Genomic DNA, 22,336 nt, shown 5'->3' on the forward strand with positions numbered 1-22,336 from the left:
AACGCGTAGACGACGGTTTGTCTTTTCGCGCCCTTTCGTTTGTTGTGTTTGGGAGTTCGAGTGGGAATGAAAGCTGGTTTATGTGCTTGAGTACAACATGAGGAAGAGGGAACGTGGATACAATAAATTAGGAGGAGAGCAACCTGGTAGGGTTGATGTGTACTAGTGTTACACGTCGAAGGGCGAGACGCCCACCAGCTGCTTGAAGAAGCCGACGACCTCGCCGATGGCCGGGCGCTTGTGGGCCTTGGGGTGCCAGCAGCGGGTCATGATCTTGCGGAACTCGGCCGGGCAGTTGTCGGGGATCTCGGGGCGCTGGTTGTCGAGCACCTGGAGCGAGACGCCCATGAAGTTGAGGCCCTCGTAGGGCACGCGGCGGGTGAGGACCTCCCACATGATGATGCCGAGCGAGTAGATGTCGGCCTTCTCGGTGTACTTCTCGCCGCGGATGATTTCGGGCGCGATCCAGGACGGGGTGCCGCAGCGGGTCATGGTCGTGTTGGCCTCCTTGACGCGGGCGAAGCCAAAGTCGGCGATCTTGACGGTCCAGATGCCGTCGGCCTCGTCGACGAGGATGTTGGAGCACTTGAGGTCGCGGTGGATGATCGACGGCGACACGGTGTCGTGCAGGTACTGCAGGCCCTGCGCGGTGTGGAAGAGCATGCGCATGCGGTCGTTGAAGCTGAGCTTGAGCGACGACGAGAGGATGGTGCGCAGGCTGCCGTTCTTCATGTACTCGGTGATGATGCACATGTTGGGCTCCACCACGCACGCGCCGATGAAGGTGATGATGTTCGGGTGCTGCATGTTCGACAGGATGCTCATCTCCGACCGGAACTCGAGCGTGCTCCGCTCGTTCATCGTCTGCTTGATGAAGCGCTTCACCGCCACGTCCACGTTCTGCCACCGCCCGCGGTACACCACGCCGTACGACCCCGCCCCGAGCGGCTTGTCCTCGTACACCGTCACCTTCGAGTAGTCGATGATCCACGGGCACATGTTGGCCGAGTTGAGCCACGTCTCCGCGTCGCCCTCGAGCCCCTCGCGCCCGCGCCCGCGCACCGGCTCCATCAGCGTCGACGACGACCCGTCCTCGTCGCTGCTCCGCTCGTCGTCGTTGTCCCGATCAAAGTACCGGTACAGGCCCGGCACCCGCATCTCGTAGGCCTTGATCTCCTGCGCGTCGCCCGACTCGGTCCGCTCGCGCCGCTGCTCCGTGTCCGTCTCGCCGTCGGCCGTCGTCGAGGCCTGGTACGACACCGACGTGCGCACGCGCGACACCGGCAGCTCCACCTTCTTAAGGAAGCTGGTCTTGATCTTCTTGTCCTTCCCCCGCTTCGTCTTGTTCTTCTTGTCGTCGTCGTGGTCGTCGTCGTTGCCCTTGCCCTTCTGGATGAGGCCCAGGTCGGCCAGGCGGTTGCGCACGACGGCCGAGATCACGATCTGGCCGGGCTTGGCCACCGAGGCCAGCTTCATGGCGGCTTCGATGGCCGGGCCGCTGTGCTTGATGCCCGCCTTGCGCGCGTCCTTGCTGCGCTTGGCCGAGATGCTGCCCACGTGGATGCCGCACCGCACGCGCAGGCCGCGGAACACGACGTCGCCCGAGATGGGGTCGGCCACCTCCTCGGCCTGCGGCACGGCGAGCAGCTTGGCGGGCCACGGTGCCACCAGCAGCTCCTTCTGCAGCTCGAAGCACATCACGCTCGCGGCCTCAGGCTCGGTGAAGAGGATGCACATGGAGCCCTCCGAGTTGCCGCGGTCGCCCACCGTCGTCTCGAAGCCGTGGTGCCGGGCGGCCAGGTCGCGCACGAGCTTGTTGAAGAGGGTCATGGTCTCCACCATCTCCTCGGGGGCGCGCTGCCACAGGACGTGGGCCGAGGTGACGTCGAGGAACGCGACGGCGATGTTGTCGCTGCTGAGCATGGCATCGTTGGCGCCGTAGCGGCCGACCAGGTTGCCCGTGTCGTCGAGCTTGACCTTGTACTTGAACATGGGGATGTTCATGCTCGAGCCGTCGATCGAGCCCGAGCCGAGCGAGGCCGACGACGACATGCCGTCGCTGGTGTTGGACGTCAGCGCTGACGTGTCGTCGGGCCGGCGGCGTCCAGCCTGCGCGTGGCGGATGTCGGCGAAGGAGGTCATCGACGACGACGACGACGAGCTCGAGCCGCCCGACTTGCTTCCCGTGTAGTCGTTGGTCGAGAGCTGGGTCATGATCTCGAGGAAGCTGGGACGCATGACCGGGTCCTGGTGCCAGCACTGGACCATGAGGTGGAGGTACTTGAGGTCGCTGTCGAGCGCCGGCGAGCGCAGGAACCCCCCCGACGCGCCCGAGATGGAGCCCGCGGGCTGGCCCCGGGTGGAGCCGGGCGAGAAGGAGTCGTCGAGGATGCCCGACGGCATGGACGACAGGTCGTAGCCCTCCGGCATCGGCGGGCGGTAGTTGTTGCGCAGCACCGCCACGGCGATCGCCGCCGGCGACATGCCCTCGTAGGGTTGCTGCCTCGTGAATGCCTCCCACATCACGATACCGTAGCTGTAGGTCTATGTGGTGTGGCCAATGAACTCGCGTTATTAGTCATTACACACACCACACACACACACACACACCGCACACGCGCATCGTACAACACACGACCACACACGACACGACACACGGTGAAGTGCGTACATCGGCGAGGACGTAGTCGACGCTCTCGCTCTCGGCGAGGACCTCGGGGGCGGTCCAGTGGATGGTGCCGACGGCTCCGCCCCGGGGTCCGTTCTTCATGAGCTCGGACTTGACCTTGGTGAGGCCAAAGTCGGAGACCTTGAGGTTCCACTTGTTGTCGAGCAGGAGGTTGAGCGACTTGAGGTCGCAGTGGGCGACGCCGGACGAGTGGAGGAAGTGCATGCCCTTGGCCGCCTGGTAGAGGAGCTTGATGCGGAGGAGCGGGGGGATCTCGGGGACGAGCTCGTTGTGGAGGAGCTCGTAGAGGGAGCCGAGGGCCATGTACTCCATGATGATAAACATGCGCGGGGGCTTGGTGCAGGCGCCCATGAAGAGGACGACGTTGGGGTGGCGCAGGCTGGACATGACGGTCACTTCCTCGCGGAAGTTGCGCTCGATCTCCTTGTTGATGCGGCCGTCGGTGAGCACCTTGACGGCGACCTGGGTGCCGCGCCACTCGGAGCGGAAGACGGAGCCGAAGCCGCCCTGGCCGAGGGTCTCGCCCAGGTCGACCTCGCTGTAGGGGATCTCCCACTCGTCGCGCATCTTAAGGTGGCGGATGCGCCAGTAGAGGAAGAGGCCCAGGATGAGGCCCAGCACGATCAGAATGCCGAGGAATGGCAAGCACGCGGCGAGCAGCGGCACGAGCACGTCGGTCGAGCCGCTGTTGGTGGCCTCCGGCACGGGCTCCGCGCAGTAGGTGCCCTGCCAGCCCGACTGGCACACGCACGTGCGGCCGAAACAAGTGCCGTGGTCCGCGCAGATGGTGCCGTTCAAGATGCAGTAGGCGATATCGGTCACGAGCTCGCCCGCGCAGGTGATGTTGGCGACGAAGGCGAGCATGGCCCGACGCACCGGCGCCGACTGGCCGGCCACGATCATCTTGTTGGCCTTGGCGATCGTCGCCGCCGTCTCGTCGGTCTGCGTCCAGTAGATGAACTCGACCAGCTTCTTGGCCTTGGTGCAGTCCACCGAGTTGCGCGAGTGCACGGCGAGCGCGTTGGTCGAGATCATAGGCCAGCTGTCGGAGTTGCCGGGCGGCGCCAGGATGAAGAGGTCAGTCGGCGACGCCGAGTTGGTGATGCCCTGCACGATACTCTCGCGCGTGGGGGCCAGCACGGTGCCGTTGATCATCAGCGAGGCCGGGCGCAGGTGGGCCGACGTGAGCGCGGTGAAGGAGACGCCCATGCCGAGCGCGTAGGGCGTGCGCATGGCGACGGTGGCCTCGTTCAGCGTGGCGCAGGGCTGGGTGCGGCCGGGCGAGGACTGCGAGATCGGGTAGACCGGGACGCCGGTCCAGCCCACGGTGCTGTTGAACTCGGGCACGTTGGCGCAGAGTGCCTGGTTGATGGCCTGCGCCGTGACCTGGACCGTGCTGAAGTAGGTCACGATAATCGACTTGTTGACCGGCAGCAGCGACGCGATGCTCGGGTTGAGCGCCAGAATGTCAGGGTGGTCCCACTTCTTAATCCTGTGGTCGATTGTAGGCACAGTTTTAGTTCATGACGCACACACGCAACACACGCAACACACACCACACACACACACACACACACACCACGGAGAACACATGACAAAGCACACGCGGACGGACCTGTCGAAGTAGATGTCGGACACGACCTGGAAGGAGAGGACGATGCGGTAGTCGGTGTTGATGAGCTCCGGTATGTTGTAGTTCCACACGAAGCCGTAGGAGACCACGGGCACGGTGAGCACGTCGGGCAGGGCGGCCTGCTGGGTGGGGGTCAGCAGCGCGCCGGTCGAGGCAAAGTCGATCGAGTTGTCCACCAGACTGGCGAGGCCCTCGACCGACGACGTGGCGAAGTACTTGAGGGTGAAGCCCGACGAGCCGAACTCGGTGGCCCACGAGGTGTAGGTGGGGATGATTGGGCCCATGCCCAGCAGGAAGGCCGTGGTGAGGGCCGACTGGCCGTTGCAGATCACGCGCGACAGGGCGTCGAGCATGTTCATGCGCTGGCGGCCGGTGAGCGGGAGGAAGCCGGAGCTCTTGACGAGGGTGGCGGCGTTGTCGTTGATCTGGATCCAGCTGAGGAAGGAGAGCACCTCCTTGATGGTGGCGCAGTCGATGGAGTTGGCCGAGGTGACCCCATCGTCGTTGTAGAGCACCATCGACGACACGGTGGAGAGCGGCCACGCGCCGCTGGCCTGGTTGGTCATGTCGTACACCAGCGTGCCGTTGTTGTTGAGCGTCGACGCGGCCATGGCGGTGGTCACCTGCGCCAGGGTGGTCACGGTGAGCGCGACCACCGTGCCGGTCTTGTCCGCCATCTTGGCGATCGAGAGGCCCGTGCTGTTCTTCTTGAAGTCCGGGTACATGAAGAAGACCACCGACTTAGGGTGCGTGGCGAGCAGCGCCAACTTGGCGGCGTTGGTGCAGCCCGAGAAGGCGCGGCCGCCCGTCACGGCCGCCAGGTGGGCGAAGCCGTCGGTCTTGTACTGGTCGAATACGGCCTTGATCGCTGGGCTGATGGCCGATAGGTAGTTGGCCAGCACGCCGCCCTCGCCCAGCACGTCGTTGCAGTAGATGATCTTCAGCGTGTTGTCGGTGCCGGTGGTGAGGTCCACGTTGGCGTTGACCGCGGCGACGCCCGTGTCGTTCCACGCGGTGTAGGTGCCGTCCCACATGCCGGCGACGACGGGGCCGGTGAGGGTGAGCACCGAGCCGGAGACGAGGGCCGGGAAGACCGAGGTGGTGTAGGCGGGCACCATGGCCGTGGCCATGACCGGAATCTGCGCGTAGGTCGCGGCCGCGGCGCTGGTGTAGTAGGTCGCCATCGAACTCGACGTACCGACGAAGTTGACCCGCCCGCCGGAGAGCGCGCCCAGCGACGTGTTGACGGTCGTGGTGGTGGTCGTGTAGGCCACGCTCACCACATCCTTGGCGTTGAGATAGGCCGCTCCCAGCGAATTGTAGATGTCGCTCACGGAGCCCTCGCCTGTTCCGGGGACCGCCAGCGGTTCCGCGCGCTCGACGAAGCCCGCGAGGAGGAGGATCAGAAGGGAGAGGGCGATGGGGAGGAAGTACGAGCAGTCGCCGGCGGTGCGGGGCCTCCTATGGGAAGTGGCTCGGCCCGAGCCCCTCATCTTCCGGTGGTACGCGGTCGCGTTCTTACTGTTCGTAGAACTCTGAGTTCAGCGGTGTGTCGTTGGGAGAGAACTTGACAAGTTGTTGCGAAAAAGAAGACGCCGGTAGTGGAGGCGGTGGCGGTCGATGGTGGCGATGGTTGCTCTCTTGTCTCTCTTCCTCTTGTCTCTCGCCTAGTCTGTCTACTTCTTCTCGAAGGGGTCTGGTACTGCTCAGTGACGGGGCGCTTGCTGAATACTGTTCCTTGCCACTCGCTCGCGTTGGCCTGCTTTGGTGGTGGTGTTCGGTGTAGGAGTCCTCAAGGGACTGGCACGTAGCTGGCTTTGTTCCCTAAGCGTATGCACGGTAACCAAAGCTCCGAGGCGAGGTCTGGGCGAGGTGTGGTTGCGCGTGACAGAAATAAAGTGCCTCCCGATGCAACAACGTTGGTCGCGGTGTGCTTACCTGGAAGTGATGAACTCCAAAAATGGAATGAGATTGGCCAGGAATGTTCTTGGCTCATTTTCCAGGATCAGGGACGAAAGGCAAAAAGTTTGGGGTTTCCTTGCCTGGCCTGAAACCACCCTGGGTTGTTACACGTCACACGGCGGGGAAAGCTAGAGCTCGATTTGGATACGCGTGGACCACCCGGCTGGACAACTGAATCCACAGTAAGAATAGAATCACACTTGCCCAAATAAGCACCAGGCATCCTTAAATGCATCGACGACAATTGGTAGGTGGTCTTGCGGAGAGCAAAATGTTGCTGCCGTTGGAGGGCTCCGGAGCTTGACCAGGTATAAAAAGAACGGCAGTCGAAAGTCAGACTCACACCTCAGCTACACCAGCTATACAACCTACCTGTACCCTACATAAAAAACCCTCTACTATACCACACTAGGATGCGACAAAACGTTGTCTTCCTCGTGTTCGCCACTCTTCTCGCCCTCGCCGCCGCCACGCGGACTTACCCGCTGCTCCTCACCGTCGAGGAGCCCGCCGGTCAGGTCGGAATCTACGAAATTGATGGCAGCCCCCTCGCCAAGGTCAAGGTCGGCTCTCTTCCCCACGAGATCGTCGTGACCGCCGACGGCCGTACTGCCTACGTACGCCTCTCGCCACCATCTTTCACCTCCTACTCTTACTCTCGCTGCCTGCTAACGCGGAACCACTGAAACTATCACAGGTGACCAACTTCGGCCTCCACGATTATGCTTCGCCCACCGGTTATGCTGGCTACTACGTGTCGGTCATCGACGTCAAGCTCATGCTCGAGAGGACCAAGCTCTTCCTCTTTGCTGCCGGCGAGCCCTTCGGCCTCGTCAATCGTGGCCCCCACGGCATGAAGCTGTCGCCCGACGAGCAGACCCTGTGGGTCAACTCCGAGATCTACTCGGCCGACAACACCACCATCGTGCCCTCGCTCATCACCTTCGACCTCACCAGCGGCTCGCAGGCCCCCTCGCAGATCATCCGCGTGCCCGCCACGATGGACAAGATCCACAACTTCGTCTTCTCGCCCAACGGTCAGGACCTGTGGCTCCAGCTCGGCGCCCAGGGTGTTGCCAAGTACAACATCGCCAGCGGCACCTTCTCCGCCACCTTCGCCGCTAAGAGCCCCAGCGCTGCTGCCCTCGGCTCTCGCGGCCTCTACTTCGCCCCCAATGGCAGCCTCATCGTCAGCGGTGTCGGCGAGGTCATCGAGTTCTCCGTCGCCAGCTTCCCCCCTACCTTCATCAGGCGCTTCTGGGCCGCTGATTGGGTGGTGAACCAGTTCCTCTACCCCACCATGACCCACAACGGCCAGTACATCGTGGTCCCTTCGACCAACGGCCAGATCTTCATCATCAACTACGCCACCGGCAGCCTGGTCAAGCGTGTCGACGTCTTCGGCCTGGACCCCGTCATGGTCGTGATCGATGAGGACGATGAATTCGGCTACGCCACGGCCGCTCGCGGTGGTGCCGTCACCAAGATCGACCTCCGCTCCGGCAGCAGGTTCGGCCGCACCGTCGAGTTCCCCACAGGCGTCAACGCCGGCCCCAACGGCCTCGTGATCGCCAACCCTGGCCGTCGCGTCGAAGATGACCGCGAGACCTTCAAGGTGGTCGCCGTGCTCTCGCTCTCTCCCCCCGTCGCCGGCACGACCCTCCCCAACAGCAATGCCACCCAGCCCAACGGCCAGCCCAACGGCTACCGCATCAAGTCCGTCTTCGAGTTCTGGAAGGAGAACATCAACCAGGCCGGTGGCATTCCCTTCGACGGCAACTCGGAGGCCGCCAATGTCGAGGTCACCTACGTCGACGACTTCTCCAACTGGGCGCTCACCAACGGTCTCCTCCTGGCCGCCCTCAATGACGAGGACGTCAAGGCCCTCTTCGTCGCCAACGTCTACTTCACCCCGTCCGCCGCCCTCCTCGCCAAGCTCGACGAGACCAATGTGCCCCTGCTCTCCGTCTACCCGCTCTACGCGCCCGCCTCCAAGCGCTCCGCCGAGGAGTCGCAGTTCGTCGAGGAGGAGGAGGACCAGTCCTCGCTCTACAAGAGGCAGGTCCCCACCGCTTCTGCCGTCGGCTACGACAGGTGGGTCGACAGCAACAACTTCAACACCGAGTACCTGGCCCGCTTCGCCCGTACCGCTGCCGCCGTCGACGGCCAGGCCATGACCACCGCCCTCTCGCTCCAGGCCGCCGCCTACAAGGCCGACGAGCTGTGCCCCGAGGACGTTCTCGCTGAGCTCACCGGCCTCGACACCTACTTCTTCTACGCCGGCGTCAAGTTCGAGTCGACCACTGGCAACAACATCCGCACCGCCACCGGCTTCCCCGTCCTCGTCAACAACCGCGCCTAAGAGGCGATTGTCCGGCCCCATCAGCTGTAGTATTTACGTAACAATTTGACAAGTGCAGGGTCCATAAACTCAATGAGCATTCACCATCAACTCTCTCTCTCTCTCCTCCCTCTCCCTCCTCGTCTCTCTGGTCGCTTGCCCAGCTCGCCTCCCCCCCACTCGAGTATTTCTCACAACTCCCCGTTAACACGAGAGGGGTGGGCGGTACCTTGGATCGGTCCTGGCGGCAATGAAGGTGGCCTGCATCCCCTTCCCGCCGAGCCACTCGGCATCGTCGTACGTTCGACACCTGTGAGGTCACAAACGCAGCAGTTGAACAATCATCAAAAAGAGGCGAGATGCAAAAAGAAGAGCCACGAGGGCAAAGAGGAAGACAAAACAAGGACGTACGCGTTGATGTATCCGTCCGTCCCAAGGCAGTCAAGCGTCTGCAGCTCTTCTGCAATTACATCGAGTGCTCCTTAGCTCCGAGCTGTGGCCGGTAACGCAAAGGGAAAAGAAAAAAATTGGATTGAAAAAGAGACAGGAGCAGAAGATGGACGGTCTGGGCATTCCTCCCGATCACGACGACGATCTCCTCTTCGGTCTGGTGCCCTCGTGGTCCACGGCGGTGCTCGCCTCTGCGGTGGGCCTGGCTGGCATCGCCATCTGGCGCCGCTACCTCGCACCCCCAGGACCCTCCAGACCAACAACCAAGGGCACCGCCCCCGCTGGCACCACCCGCCCTGCCGTCCCCGCACCCAAAGGTTTGCCCATTCAACCAACTTCCAACTATTTCATTAATTCATGATTACATTTATTCTTTTTGTGGATACTAAATAAATAGAAAATGGATAAAAAGAATAAATCATTTATTATTTTTTATTTGGGGCTGCAGTGCGAAAGCCAGCGCCGTGGGTACCCAACACGGAAGCGGAGGACCTACTGGCCGCAGCGACCGAGGAGGAACAGAAAAAGCTGCGGCCGCTCATCGCCAGCCTGGCTCCCACCAGCGACCACAACGCACAGATCAAGGCTGCCCGCGCCACCCTCTTCTACGTCCAGGATGGTAACCCATCACCGCATACGACACACAGGACAACACGACACACGGCACGACACTCACACCACGGAACGACACACGGAACAACACAGAGAGCCAGTGGAGCATGATGCGCCGGACGGGAGTACTGTCGGCGATGGTGCGGCTGCTGGTGACGATCACCAATCACGCGGCGCAGCGGGGCGGCGACGGCGACGGCGGTGACATCGGCGTACCGTCGCGCGAGGAGGCCGCGGTGCTGGCGGCCCTGTCGGCCGCGCTGAGCCGGCTCTGCCGCGCGCCCGAGCTGCGCGAGGCCATGGCCACGCCCGAGCTCGTCGAGCACGCCGTCTTCCTGCTGCGCACGCCCCTCGTCGACTCGACCAAGGCCGAGCTCGTCGCCCTGCTCAACGTGTTCGTGCGACTGGGCGACGACCTGCGCCTGCGCGCGGCGATGGTCGACGGCGGCGAGCTGGGGCCGGTCCTCGCACAGCTGTTCCTGCAGACCACCATCGAATCGGGCGAGGACATCATCAAACACTCGGCCAACGCGCTCGTACCTTTCGTTACCATGGATGGTACCGACACGACACGACCAACGACACGACCAACGACACGACAGGAAAGAGAAGAAATGTTAACTGAGTTCTCGTGCGCGCACAGAGGGTAAGAGCACCAGGGATGTGTTGCTGGAGCACGGGGGCGTCGAGCACGCCCTCGACTTGTTCACCGAAGGCCGCGCCAAGTTTGCCAAGCGGAGGACACCCCTGGCCCTGCTCGCACTCCTCAATGCCCTCAGCGCCGTCGCCGATGGTACGTCCAATGACACGACACGACCAACGACACGACACACGACCAACGACCAGTGACATGTCCTGTATCCGGCGCAGTTGAAACGTGCGAGAAGGTGCTGAGCGCGTCGCTGGCGCAGTACTTCGTCGCCGAGCTGCGCAAGAATCAGAAGGTGTCCCTCCGCCAGAACCTGCCCGATCTCCTCTCCCTCCTCCGCGCCTTCCTCGTCCAGGAGCGCGCCGGCGCCGACGCCAACGACCTCCGCCGCCAGTACATACGCTCGATCCCCCCATCCACGTTCACCGCCAATCTCACGATGTGTGTCGTGCGTGTCGTGCGCATCGTGTGCGTGTCGTGCGTGTCGTGTGCGACGGCAGGTTCCAGGACTTTTTCCTGGAGGAGCAGGACGATGGGACGACGGGCCTCGAGCAGGTCATGTCCTTCCTCAGGGACGACAAGCTGTTCCCCGACGCCGCCGAAGTCTTGCTCGGCCTCTCCCTCGACAACAGTGCGTTTTACTCCCCCCACGCCCACACGCCCCGCCCGCCCAGACATTGGTGCCGACACGACACGACACGGCACAAAGGTCGAGTGCAGGCTGGGATCAAGGAGAACGAGGAGACGATGGCCGCCGTCCGCGCTGCCAGCGAGACCGCGTCGCACCCGGGCAGCGAGGCCGCGCGCCTACTTCTTGCTAGAGTCGGCGTCTGAGGGTGTGCCCAACCCATCTTTTTCCTGTACATACCCACAACAAGTGGCGCGTTCCGCACGCAAGCGCAACTCGACAACACGCGCACGCTCACTAGGCGGAGGCTGGGCCGGTGGTGGTGATGGAGGAAAGAGAGAGGGCGACAATGAGCTTGAGGCGGGCCTGGAGCGGGTTGAGGTCCTCGTAGCCGGTCACGAGGAAGCCGCGGTCGGTGTACTTGCGGAGGCTGCCCCGATAGTAGAAGTCGTCGTAGTTCTGGCCCAGCGGACACCGCGACACGATCACGATCGCCAACCTACCTCGGTGCACCACCACCAAGAAGGAAACCACATCAGTCAGCGCGTGCGGTGGTGTGTGCGCTGGTGCTTGTGTGCGCGTGCGACGCACTTGCTGGTCCACTCGGGTGATAGGTGTTCGATGTACGAATCGGGGATCGTGCCCGTGCCCATGCCGCTCAGCACCAGCCCTTTTGCAAACACACTCAGTTGCCCAGCCCGCGGCTGTCGTCGCGCAGGAACAACCACGTACCGTCGAGGGTGCGCAGAAGGTGGTCGGGAATGAGGAAGTCGCCACAGCCCAGGGTGATGGGCCACACCAGTACCCGGTCCCGCAGGCGCCACGGCTTCTGCTCCTTCGAGGCCGCCGCCACCGCTACGGGGCGGTGCGGGAAGGGCGGGAGGGCGCGGTGGTAGAGGAGCGGCCGCCCGTTGCGTATCTGGCCCAGCGGACCGGCCGGCAGCGACGAGAAGCTGCCGATCAACTGGGAGTCCAGCTTTTGAACGTAGCGCGCCGCGTGGATGGCGTCGTTCATCACCACCAGCGTCCCCTGTGTCGTGTTTCGAGTGCTTTCCTCATCAGCAAACCAAACTGCACAAGCGGGCCATCGCACACACGTACGAGTCCTCGGGCGTGGGGGTCGAGACACACGGCCAGGGCGTCCCGCAGATTGGCGTGGCCGTCGTAGCCCAGCACGTCGTGCGGCTTCATGGCGCCGGTCACGACGACCGGTCGGCCCAGCGAGTCTGCCGCCGGGTCGATCAGCAGCTCCAACGCAAACGCCACCTCTTCCTGTGGTGCGTGCGTGCGAGCGTGCGTCGTGCGATTTATGAGTGGTGCGGCGGTTGTAGTGTGTGCGTTGTACCATGCTGTCGGTGCCACAGATGACGAGGAAAGCGCGGTAGTGGCGGCAGTGCGTCACCACCGCGTCTCGAAGAGCCAGCAGCCCGTCCCACCCCATGTACACCCCGCTACGGGCCACCACGCTCAATACATCCACCATGGGCGGCCCACCGCCGGTTGACGTGGCGCCGTCGCCAGCAGGCTCCGCCGAGTCTGCCGGTGTCCACAGGGCGGACATGGAGGCGTGGGCAAGAACCGGGGCCAGCAGGTCCGAAGCTGGCACTACGACCACCATACGGCCGTCCACCTCTCGCTGGCCGATGGTACCGCCGCACGCAAGCACCAGCACATCCCCCAGCAGCTCGCCCTTGTCCTCCATGCCAAATTAATAGGAAAAGAAATAGAAAATGATAAAAGATAATTTTGTTGGAAGGCCCATAACCTGTTGGAAGGTTGAGAGATGAACGAGGGCTGAGAAGCCATGAAGATGTAAAGGTTTGGAAAGAAGAGTAATGTATTGAGGAGTTTGGAGTTGTACAAGTACAAAATACTGTGAGAAGAATAGAAGAAAACGAGACTAAAAAGGTAGAGAAATCAAGAAGTGAAGATGTAAAGCTTTGGAAAGAAGAGTAATGTATTGAGGAGTTTGGAGTTGTACAAGTACAAAATACTGTGAGAAGAATAGAAGAAAATGAGACTAAAAAGGTAGAGAAATCAAGAAGTGATCCAACAAATTTCTATCCCTGTTTGTGTGGGTATTTAACATGGCTTGTGTGTGGATATCTATGAAGGTGTGACACAGGACATCACTCCAAACAACAAATGGGCAAGAGGACAAGTTTGCACTATTAAAATATATACAAAAGGAAAACCCCTGAATATAATAAATATTTACGCCCCAGCACAAGGAAAATAAAATAAAAATGTATTTTATTATAATTTAAGTGACTGGGTAAAAAAACTATCAGGAGAAATACTGATGGGTGGGGACTGGAACATGACGACAAGACAAAAAGACCAAAAATTAAATAAATATAATCCCACCAAAAATGAACCACTACAAAGACTAGAAAAAACCCTCAGACTCACAGATGTGTGGAAAAGACTTAAATAACCTGTGGGGAAAAAAAACGCAGAGCGTGAAGCTAGGCATAGAATGGGGGATAAATGGAGAAATGAGAATGATAACTGAACCAGAAGAAATCAAAGAATATGTATGAACCACATGGGAAGGTCACTTCCAACACCATGAACTACCAATGGGGGAACCCCCCAGACACATGGATAGGAGAAGCAAAATGAATTGAAGGAGACATGTTGATGCTCATGGCTAAGACTAAAATAAAAGAAATTAAAGACACATTACAAAGAATATCAAACAGGAAAGCACCTGGCCCAACAGGGGAAAGATCCATGCTTAGCATAAGAGGGATTACAGATGGAGAGGGAAAGGGTTACCAACCACCCAACACATCATAGTGCTACTACATCAAGAGGAACTAGAGATGGTAGCTGAATCAACAGAAGACAAGGAACTTGTGAGTAACCTCGCACCCCTCCCAGAGGAATCTGAAAATGAAATGGAGGAGAAGATGAGAGCAGCATGTATGAATGCTTGATGTGTCCTAACTGATCCACGCCTGAGCGCCCTATGGAATAGAATAAGAAGCCAATCACAAGAAATGAGCACAACAGGCAATAGTGTAGAGGAAACCCTTGGGCAACTGCCTCTGGACCTTACCACACTGACCAGAGAAAAGATGATGTTACCAAAAAGCTGTGTCCTGAGAAAATCTGTAGGCAATTGGAAGACACAAACAAACATGTTACCAAGTCTGGGGGATACACTAACAAAAGGAACGATGAGATAATACTATGGATGGACAGCTCAAAGACTAAAGCAGGGAAAGCAGGATATGGCATATACTGTGCAAAAAACAGCCACCTCAACACTAAAGCATGTACTGTGGGGGACCAAACGTCAGACAACACAGAACTTCAGGCCATGTTGAAAGCAGTGGAGCTGAGTAGCATGCTACTGAAGGTACACATTGTAACAGACAATGAGTTGGTGAGCACCCTGATGAACAAGCTAGTCCTCAACCTGCAAAGGAGAAGTATATGCACAAAAAGATCAGTGGAACAAAGGATTCATGAAGAACTGATGAAGCAAAATCTAAAAGGATACACCACAAAATGCATGCACATCTACAGCCACATCACAAAGAAAAAGATAACAAGGAAAGGAGACATTAGATGGAACAAGAAACTACAAAAAATGGAAGAATGGGGAGACCTGTTCAAGACAGCAGTCCTGGTGAAGGGACATCCTTACCTGACACAGAACCATACAAGAGACTCAGCAATGAAGAGATGGACATCAGAATCTATGGAAAAGGCCAATGGATAGACTCAAGCATGAGGAAATTTATTAAAAACAAAATACAAAAGAAATACAAGAAAGGGATTAAAACAAACATAGTAGACAACAAAAGATGAAGTCGCATGGAAGATCACAAATCACATCACCCATCGCCTGAAATACAAATCAGCAAATGACATAAATCTGGTACACAAATTAAGACTGAAAAGAAGCCAAATAGGACACCACAGATGGAGGATGAGGAATAGAGACATACCAAGAGAAGCAGCAATAGAAAACGAAGAGGCACTCTGCATGACGTGCAAGGATTTGGGGAAAGACAAAATCAAAGACATGGCACACCTACTCAGAGAATGCAAAAATACAAAAGAAATTAGAGAGAAATTTATCTAAACAAAATAGACACACTCTTTGAAGGACTAATGAGTGAAACAATATCAATAAAGACATGGATGGGAGACAATAGCCACTGAAAGGCAGCCATCCTCCTAGGACTACTCCCAAAGGAGTGGGTGGTTAAAGAGTTAGTAAAACCATAACAAGGGAAAAACAGACAACACTAACAATACTCACAACACTAACTGACACCATCACTTTGGTCACACCTTCTTAGCATGTGAAGGGACTGGCCTGGCAATGACACTGACAACTCTTGCACTACCCCTGGAGACTCAGGCACCTCAGAAAACCAACTACTGAAAGTGCCTGAGGGCTCTGACTGCAGCCCCATGGGGCTTGTGCACAAGTGTCTCTTGTATAATTTGTTGTGATACAGGAGCAATATTGATTATGAACTTGTTTGCCACAAACTTATTTATCTGTGATGTGTCACAAAACACTATCACAGAAAACAATCAGAATATCAATATAATTCCTCCACCCCGCATGGCCTTTGTCAGGTGAGAACCTACCTTTGCGGAAATTAGAAAGGAAACTAAAAGGGAATGCTCGGAAAACTAGAACAAAACCCGCGTTTCTGCAATAGCTGTCGAAAAGAGACGCACCCAAAAAGCATTTTACGTGCTTACTCTTTAGCGGCAGCCACCTGGTTTCGTACGCTATGAGCGCGACGCGAAAGAGCACACCCGGACAGAATAGTGTTTCGGCCCCACTGAAGTGAACAAGAACCGTTTTCCCACCACTGTCACTTCTTGACGATACGGGAAGGAAGAGAGGGCGGGTGTGTTGTTATAAATACTATCTGATGCATTACGAATATCAATATGCGTTTACAATCCCGCGCAAGGCTATTTAGTCGCGGACGTAGAAGGTGCCCTTGACCTCCATGATGTCACCGATGGGCGTGCCGTTGTCAGCGCACACGACCTGGCCGTTGGCACCGGCAGTGCCCTGGCGGTACTTGGGCTCGGTGGCGTACTGGCAAGTGAGGCCGTTGAAGCCGCTGATCTGGAGGATGGTGCGGGGCGGGAAGGGGAACGGGTTGGTTGCGGTGGGCGCGCCCCAGAGCTCGGTCTGGACCTGGTTCACGACGGGGCGGATGGAGACCATGTCGACGACGTAGACCACCACTTCGGCGCAGTCCTGGGCGGTGGCGCCAGCAGACGCGGCGTTGAAGAGCATGTTGACGAAGGCCTGCTTGACGCGGGCGTAGACGCCGTTGGCGAGCGAGACCTGCGTGTTGTTGTTCGGGTTGATGCCGCGCATGCCGGCGACGTGGATGGGCACGCAGTGCTTGTTCTTGATGTTGGCCTGGATGGACCAGGTGCCCGTGGTGCCGATGGCGCCGGGCGGGTTGTTGTACTCGACGCACTCGCTGGCCCCGTTGTCATTACTGGCCTTGCAGGCCAGGGCGGCGAGCAGCACGAAGGCCAGAACGAAGATGAGAATGCTCTTCATGGCGGTGGTAGTGATTATAGTAGAGGGTTGGTAGTAGTGGTAGGTCGAGTAGGTTGGTACAGTGAAGATTTGCGATGCTGAGCCTTTTTAACGGAGTGGCAGTCAGTTACCAGGGTCTTGGCGCGCAGGTTGCAGAGGCCAACACACCAATGCCAACACTCCGACATCCAGGACCAATGAACGCACTGGTCGGGCATGCAGCGCGAATCTATTTAGGGGCAGAAGGAAAAATTTGGCCGTTACAGGGGCTGGTTACCGCGTTGCATCGGAACAGCTTACCTGTTTTCGCGAACACGTGACAAGTGCGGTCAACCTCCGCTTCCTTTCCCGCAACACAGCGCTTGCCATTCTCTGACAAAAGGTAGTCTTCTCCTCCAAAAAGGAAAGTGCTGTTTTTGGCATTTCTCCGAGCTAGCTCCCGACTTTACTCTTTCTCTTGACTTTTTGATCCTGTCGATGTCCGCCCTCTTGCCTGACGTTAGTAACTGATAAGAACAAAGTGTCAGGCGGGTGACGAAGATGGCGCCTTCCCTTCCCTCACCCTCCTCGTGGTGGACGTCTGCGTTGGCCGTGGTGGCGCTAGCGCTGTTGGTTACGCTGTCGGGCGGGCCCCGGGGCTGCGCGGCCAACAACATCTACGGCTCCGGGGCCATCAACGTGCAGGAGGTGTTCGCCAGTCTCACCAAGCTGTACCGCTACGACCGCGACCGCGTGTTGATCACCTTCCAGACCTCCACCATCCCCCAAGCCCTGGCCAAGTACACCGCGGGCGAGCTCGACTTCTTCATCTCCGACGTGGGCCTCAGCGCGGCCCAGCTGAGCCCCTTCAACGGCATCCAAATACCCATGATGGGCACCCCGCTCGTCGTCGCCTTCAACCTGCCCGGCTTCGGGGTGGGCGACAACCTCGTCATGGACCGCGAGACCTTGGCTCGCATTTGGTACGAGTTCAACCCCCCCCCAAACATTGACTCACTTCTTCATCGGTTGAACGAACCGATTGCTTACAAGGATTTTAATCCGTGGCGATTAACTTGGGTCCGCGGACAGGAAGGGCGACATTCGTCAGTGGGACCACGAGGACATCGCGCAGTGGAACGAGGAGGTAACGCTGCCCTCGCTCAATATCTCGATGACCTACTGGAGCCCGTCGACCAGCGCCCTGGGCTACACGGCTGTCTTCAAGACCGCGCTCTCGCGCTTCTCACCAGACTTCAAGACCGCTCTGGCCACGGCGAACAACGCGCTGGAGCAAATGACGCCGTCGCTGGGTCCCAACAAGTGGGCCTTCGCCGGCGACCCCTTCGAGACCGGCGACAAGAGGATCAACCTGACCGCGGCCACGCCCGGCATGATGACCTACATGGAGCGCCAGAAGGCCGACGCGATGGGCCTGCCCTACATCCGCCTGATCAACCGGGCCGGCAAGACCGTGGACGGGTCGCCGGCGGCGGTGCAGGCCGCCATGGACCAGTTCAGCGACCTGATCAACAACGGCACGCTCGTGATCGACGTGGTGGACTCGAACGGGACCGACGCGTGGCCGATGAGCTACATCAGCTACTTGACCCTGTCCAAGACCATCAGCCCGACCACCGGCGGGTGCTCGCGCGCGAGCAACATGCTGCTGTTCCTCAGCTGGACGCAGTTCAACGAGGCCGTGGCCGACGTGTTCGTCGAGAACCAGTTCGCGCCGCTCACCAACCCCTACCGGCGGCGGCTCATCAACGAGCTCTACACCATCACCTGCCAGGGCACGCCGGTGCTCACCACGCCCGTGCTGCTGGGCATCGGCGAGGAGATCGACCTCATGGGCGACTGGACCCAGGAGTTCCAGACCGAGTCCTTCGCCATCAAACACTTCGAGGCCACCAGCGCCCACGCCATCGAGCAGATGCGCCTCGGCGATACCGACTACGCCGTCTCCTACACCTGGTCTCCCACGGCCGTCGATGTCACTCCCACCTCCAAACGCGACGTCGAGGACAGCGACATTCTTGGCATTCCTGCGGTGGCCTACGCGCTGGTGCCGGCCTACTTTGTGTCGAGCCTGTCTTCGCAGCCGAGCCTGATCATGACAATCGACGTGCTCGCCTCGGTGTTCGCCGGCCTTGTGACGCAGTGGAACGACACGACCATCGCCGCGCTCAACCCGTCGGTAGCTGCCCATCTGCCCAACCGCGCCATCCGCCTGGTTGTGGGCTGCGACCAGACGTTGACCATCGAGTCCATGCTGACGCAGGCCTTCGCTGGGCTGGCCAACGGTGCCGCGGCCATTGCGGGCTATCGGGCCGTGGCCTGCACCAGCGACCCGGTGGCCGCCATCAGCGCGGCCGACTACTCGCTGGGCGTGTGGTTCTCGACCCAGGTCATCACGCAGGTGCGCAACGTCAAGGCCGCCTCGCTGGTCAACCCGGCCAACACAGTTGTGTCGGCCAACCAGACCTGCATCCTGGCCGCTGTCATGGACTTCTCCGCCGACGCCACCGCGCTCCACCTGGTCAACGGCCCGGGCCGGCTGAGCTGGCCGCTGGTGGGGTACGCCGTGCTCACCATCTACGCCCAGGCGCCCGGCGACTACTCGACGGCCCAGGGCCTGCTCGACTGGGTGTACTGGACGCAGACTTCGACCCAGGCGTCCACCGTGGCCAACAACTACAACCTCGCCGTGCCGGGGCAGGTGCCTGAGGTGCGCCATCGAACGGTCACCATGCTGGCCATGGTCCAGTCGACATCGACCGGGGCCTACGTGTTCTCGCTGCAGGCCTGTGTCATCAACGGCACGATCTGCTCCGACCGCGGCAGCTGCGTTGGCGGCGAGTGCTCGTGCGCGGCCGGCTGGATCGGCGACCACTGCCAGTTCGCGCAGTCGGCCGCCGGCTCGTCCTCATCGGACGTGCTCGCGCCGGTCCTGGGCTCAGTGCTGCCCGCCATCGCGCTGCTGGTGATCGCCGTCGTGATAATCGCGGTGCTGCTGGTGACCATGCGCCGGCGCAAGATCCATGATGACTGGGAGATCGCCTACGAGGAGCTCGATGTCGGTGACATGCTCGGCCGCGGAGGGTACGGCGAGGTCTACAAGGCCAAGTGGAAGGGCTCCGAGGTCGCCGTCAAGGTCATGGGCGCCGGCACCATCAGCAAGGATGGCCGCGAGAGGGTTCGTACCTAACATCGTCATTCCACTGACTTTAGAGGCTTTTTGTGCGATACAAACCTCACGTCGTTTCTTTCTGGTCTTTTAGTTCGTAAACGAGGCCAGGATCATGAGCCACCTGAGGCACCCTAACGTGGTGTTGTTCATGGCGGCGTCGACGAAGCCACCCAAGATGTGCATCGTCATGGAGTACATGGCCCTCGGCTCCCTCTACGAAGTACGTACACCCACCCCGCACAGCACGCGCATTCGTGTCCGAGAACTTTGTTCTGACGGCGCGTTGTGTCGTTCACACAGCTGCTGCACAACGAGCTCATTCCGGAAATTCCGCTCGTCTTGAAGGTCAAGATGATCCACCAGGCGGCCAAGGGCATGCACTTCCTCCACTCGTCGGGCATTGCGCACCGCGACCTCAAGTCCCTCAACCTCCTGCTCGACAACAAGTGGAACCTCAAGGTGTCCGACTTTGGCCTCACCAGCTTCAAGGAGTCGCTCGGCAAGGGCCGCGGCGGCAACGACAGCGCAACGGTCGAGGGCAGCGTGCCGTGGATGGCGCCCGAGGTGCTCGAGGAGGCCAACGAGGTGAGCCACGAGCTGGCTGACCTCTACAGCTACGGCATCATCATGTGGGAGGTGCTGACCCGCAGCCAGCCCTACGCCGGCCTCGCCCCGGCGGCCATCGCAGTCGGCGTGATCCGCAGCGACCTCCGGCCCAAGCTGCCCCACGACCTGGTCGAAACCGAGGCCGGTTACGTGGAGCTCATGCAGGCCTGCTGGAGCCGCGACCCGACCATGCGTCCGTCGTTCGACCACATCATGTCCCAGCTCAAGACCCTGATCGAGCTGTCCAGAGGCGGCTCGACCCACATCAGCGGCACCACCAGCAGCAGTAGCAGCAGCCTGCCGGTGGTCAGGCGCGGCCCCGGCCAGGCCCTGATGCGCGACGGTAGCAGCGTATCGGGCAGCAGCAACGCCTCGAACGAGCACCGCTCCGGTGGCGGTTCAAGCTCCGGCGGACGGCCCGACGTGGTGGCCCGTCACAGCGTCGCACCGCGGCGCGACGTCACCTTCGTGGTGTGCGACCTAGCCCGGTGCAACGAGTCGTGGCAGAGCAACCCCGCGGGCACGGCCAAGGCGGTCACCCGCTACGGCCGCCTGGTGCGCAAGCTGGTGACGCCCAGCGAGGCCGACGAGGCCCGCCACGCCAAGCACGCCGGCGGCTACGTGTTCTCGCGGTCGAGCCTGCACAGCGGTGGCACATACCTGGTGGCCTTCGGCAGCCCGCTGCGCGCGGCCTCCTTCGCGCTCGAACTCCAACAGGCCGTGCGCGATAGCAAGTGGCCCAAGGACGTGCCCCGGCTCAACTCGCGCGTCGCAGTGCACCACCGGCCCGGCCCGTGCCGCGCGCCCGTGGACGACCTGACACGGACCGGCTACGAGCCAGCACAGTACAAGGAGGCCTGCGAGCTCAACCTCCGGTGCCCGCCGGGGCGAGTTGCCTGCTCGCCCGACTTCCGGGCAGTAGTGCTGGCGCTCCTTGATGAGCAGCCGTCGGCCCAGTCTCCCCGCCATGGGCGGCGAACGACTCCCAGGAAGAACACGTACCAGCTCAACGGCGCTCAGTTCACGTTCAGTTGGCGCGGCGATGACGCCTACAGCCTAGAGTCGGGCGATGACACCGCCAGCAACCACAGCGGCAGCCACAATGGCGACGACGACGATGACAACGACGGCGAGGTGTGGGACGAGCGGTTGGACCAAGGCATGGGCCTGTGCTCGTCGAACTGGTGCCCGTGGATCATCGACCGGCGCAAGATCACGACGGGCGTCGAGGTCGGCCGGGGCAACTACGGCCAGGTGAGCGAGGGCACCTACGACGGCCGCCGCGTGGCGGTCAAGCAGCTCTACAAAGGCCGACTGGACGACGCGGCCATGGTCAAGATGCGCAAGGAGGCCGCCCTGCTGAGCGACATCGACCACCCGCACGTGGTCAAGCTGATCGGCCTCTCGATCACCGACGGCGGCAGCCCGATGCTGGTGATGGAGCTCATGCCGCGCGGCAGCCTGCGCGACCTCCTGAGTAACCGCTCGGTCAAGCTGACTTGGAGCCGTCGCCTGAGAATGCTGCGCGATGCCGCGCTCGGTATCGCGCACCTGCATGAGCGCGGCGTGCTGCACCGGGACATCAAGTCGTCCAACCTGCTTGTGGACGACGACTGGAGCGTGAAGGTGGGTGACTTCGGCTTCGCCACAGCCAAGCAGGACAACGGCACCATGACCCGGTGCGGCACGCCCTGCTGGACCGCGCCAGAGATCATCAGCGACAGCCTCAAGCACAGCGAGAAGGCCGACGTTTACAGGTTCGGACTTGAAAACCTGCCTTTCGTCTTTTTTCTGGCGCACCAGTTCGGAGCTGAGAAAACTAACACTCACTCTCACCGTGAACAGTTTCTCGATCGTCATGTGGGAAGTGCTCACGAGGGAGACGCCCTATCACAACAAGAACATGACCACGGTGGCGATGGACGTCATCAGCGGCGAGCGGCCGCCGGTGCCAGCCGACTGCCCCAAGACCTACGCTGACCTCATGGAGCGCGCGTGGAACGGCAAACCCAGCAAGCGGCCCGATATGGAGGAGATCATCATGTTCCTCAA

At 60.2% G+C, this 22,336-nt stretch overlaps 6 protein-coding genes across 6 annotated transcripts; 3 read left to right on the plus strand and 3 right to left on the minus strand.

The window, feature by feature from the left end:
• Positions 1–168: 168 nt before the first annotated feature.
• ACA1_100540 (serine/threonine kinase) lies at positions 169–5,815 on the minus strand (the record flags this gene model as incomplete). Its single annotated transcript, XM_004335182.1, has 4 exons — positions 169–2,544; positions 2,672–2,917; positions 2,951–4,181; positions 4,305–5,815. The coding sequence occupies 4 exons, from the start codon at positions 5,813–5,815 to the stop codon at positions 169–171; spliced, it is 5,364 nt and encodes a 1,787-aa protein (XP_004335230.1).
• An 882-nt stretch (positions 5,816–6,697) lies between these two features.
• ACA1_100550 (uncharacterized protein) lies at positions 6,698–8,646 on the plus strand (the record flags this gene model as incomplete). Its single annotated transcript, XM_004335183.1, has 2 exons — positions 6,698–6,901; positions 6,982–8,646. 2 exons carry the CDS (start codon positions 6,698–6,700, stop codon positions 8,644–8,646), a joined length of 1,869 nt encoding a protein of 622 aa, XP_004335231.1.
• A 535-nt stretch (positions 8,647–9,181) lies between these two features.
• On the plus strand, positions 9,182–11,170 carry ACA1_100560 (uncharacterized protein; the record flags this gene model as incomplete). Its single annotated transcript, XM_004335184.1, has 7 exons — positions 9,182–9,392; positions 9,524–9,694; positions 9,781–10,245; positions 10,331–10,480; positions 10,558–10,729; positions 10,837–10,967; positions 11,046–11,170. The coding sequence occupies 7 exons, from the start codon at positions 9,182–9,184 to the stop codon at positions 11,168–11,170; spliced, it is 1,425 nt and encodes a 474-aa protein (XP_004335232.1).
• Positions 11,171–11,261: 91 nt separating this feature from the next.
• ACA1_100570 (asparaginase/glutaminase) lies at positions 11,262–12,666 on the minus strand (the record flags this gene model as incomplete). Its single annotated transcript, XM_004335185.1, has 5 exons — positions 11,262–11,463; positions 11,556–11,634; positions 11,697–11,994; positions 12,066–12,236; positions 12,310–12,666. The coding sequence occupies 5 exons, from the start codon at positions 12,664–12,666 to the stop codon at positions 11,262–11,264; spliced, it is 1,107 nt and encodes a 368-aa protein (XP_004335233.1).
• Positions 12,667–15,921: 3,255 nt separating this feature from the next.
• Positions 15,922–16,527, minus strand: ACA1_100580 (translation initiation inhibitor, putative; the record flags this gene model as incomplete). The annotated part of the gene is made up of 1 exon (XM_004335186.1): positions 15,922–16,527. The coding sequence occupies one exon, from the start codon at positions 16,525–16,527 to the stop codon at positions 15,922–15,924; it is 606 nt and encodes a 201-aa protein (XP_004335234.1).
• A 519-nt stretch (positions 16,528–17,046) lies between these two features.
• On the plus strand, positions 17,047–22,264 carry ACA1_100590 (serine/threonine kinase; the record flags this gene model as incomplete). The annotated part of the gene is made up of 4 exons (XM_004335187.1): positions 17,047–17,474; positions 17,578–19,684; positions 19,770–19,898; positions 19,979–22,264. The coding sequence occupies 4 exons, from the start codon at positions 17,047–17,049 to the stop codon at positions 22,262–22,264; spliced, it is 4,950 nt and encodes a 1,649-aa protein (XP_004335235.1).
• Between the last annotated feature and the right edge of the window lie 72 nt (positions 22,265–22,336).

The sequence above is a fragment of the Acanthamoeba castellanii genome (assembly GCF_000313135.1).
Source record: "Acanthamoeba castellanii str. Neff unplaced genomic scaffold scf7180000084648, whole genome shotgun sequence".
NCBI lineage: Eukaryota > Discosea > Longamoebia > Acanthamoebidae > Acanthamoeba > Acanthamoeba castellanii.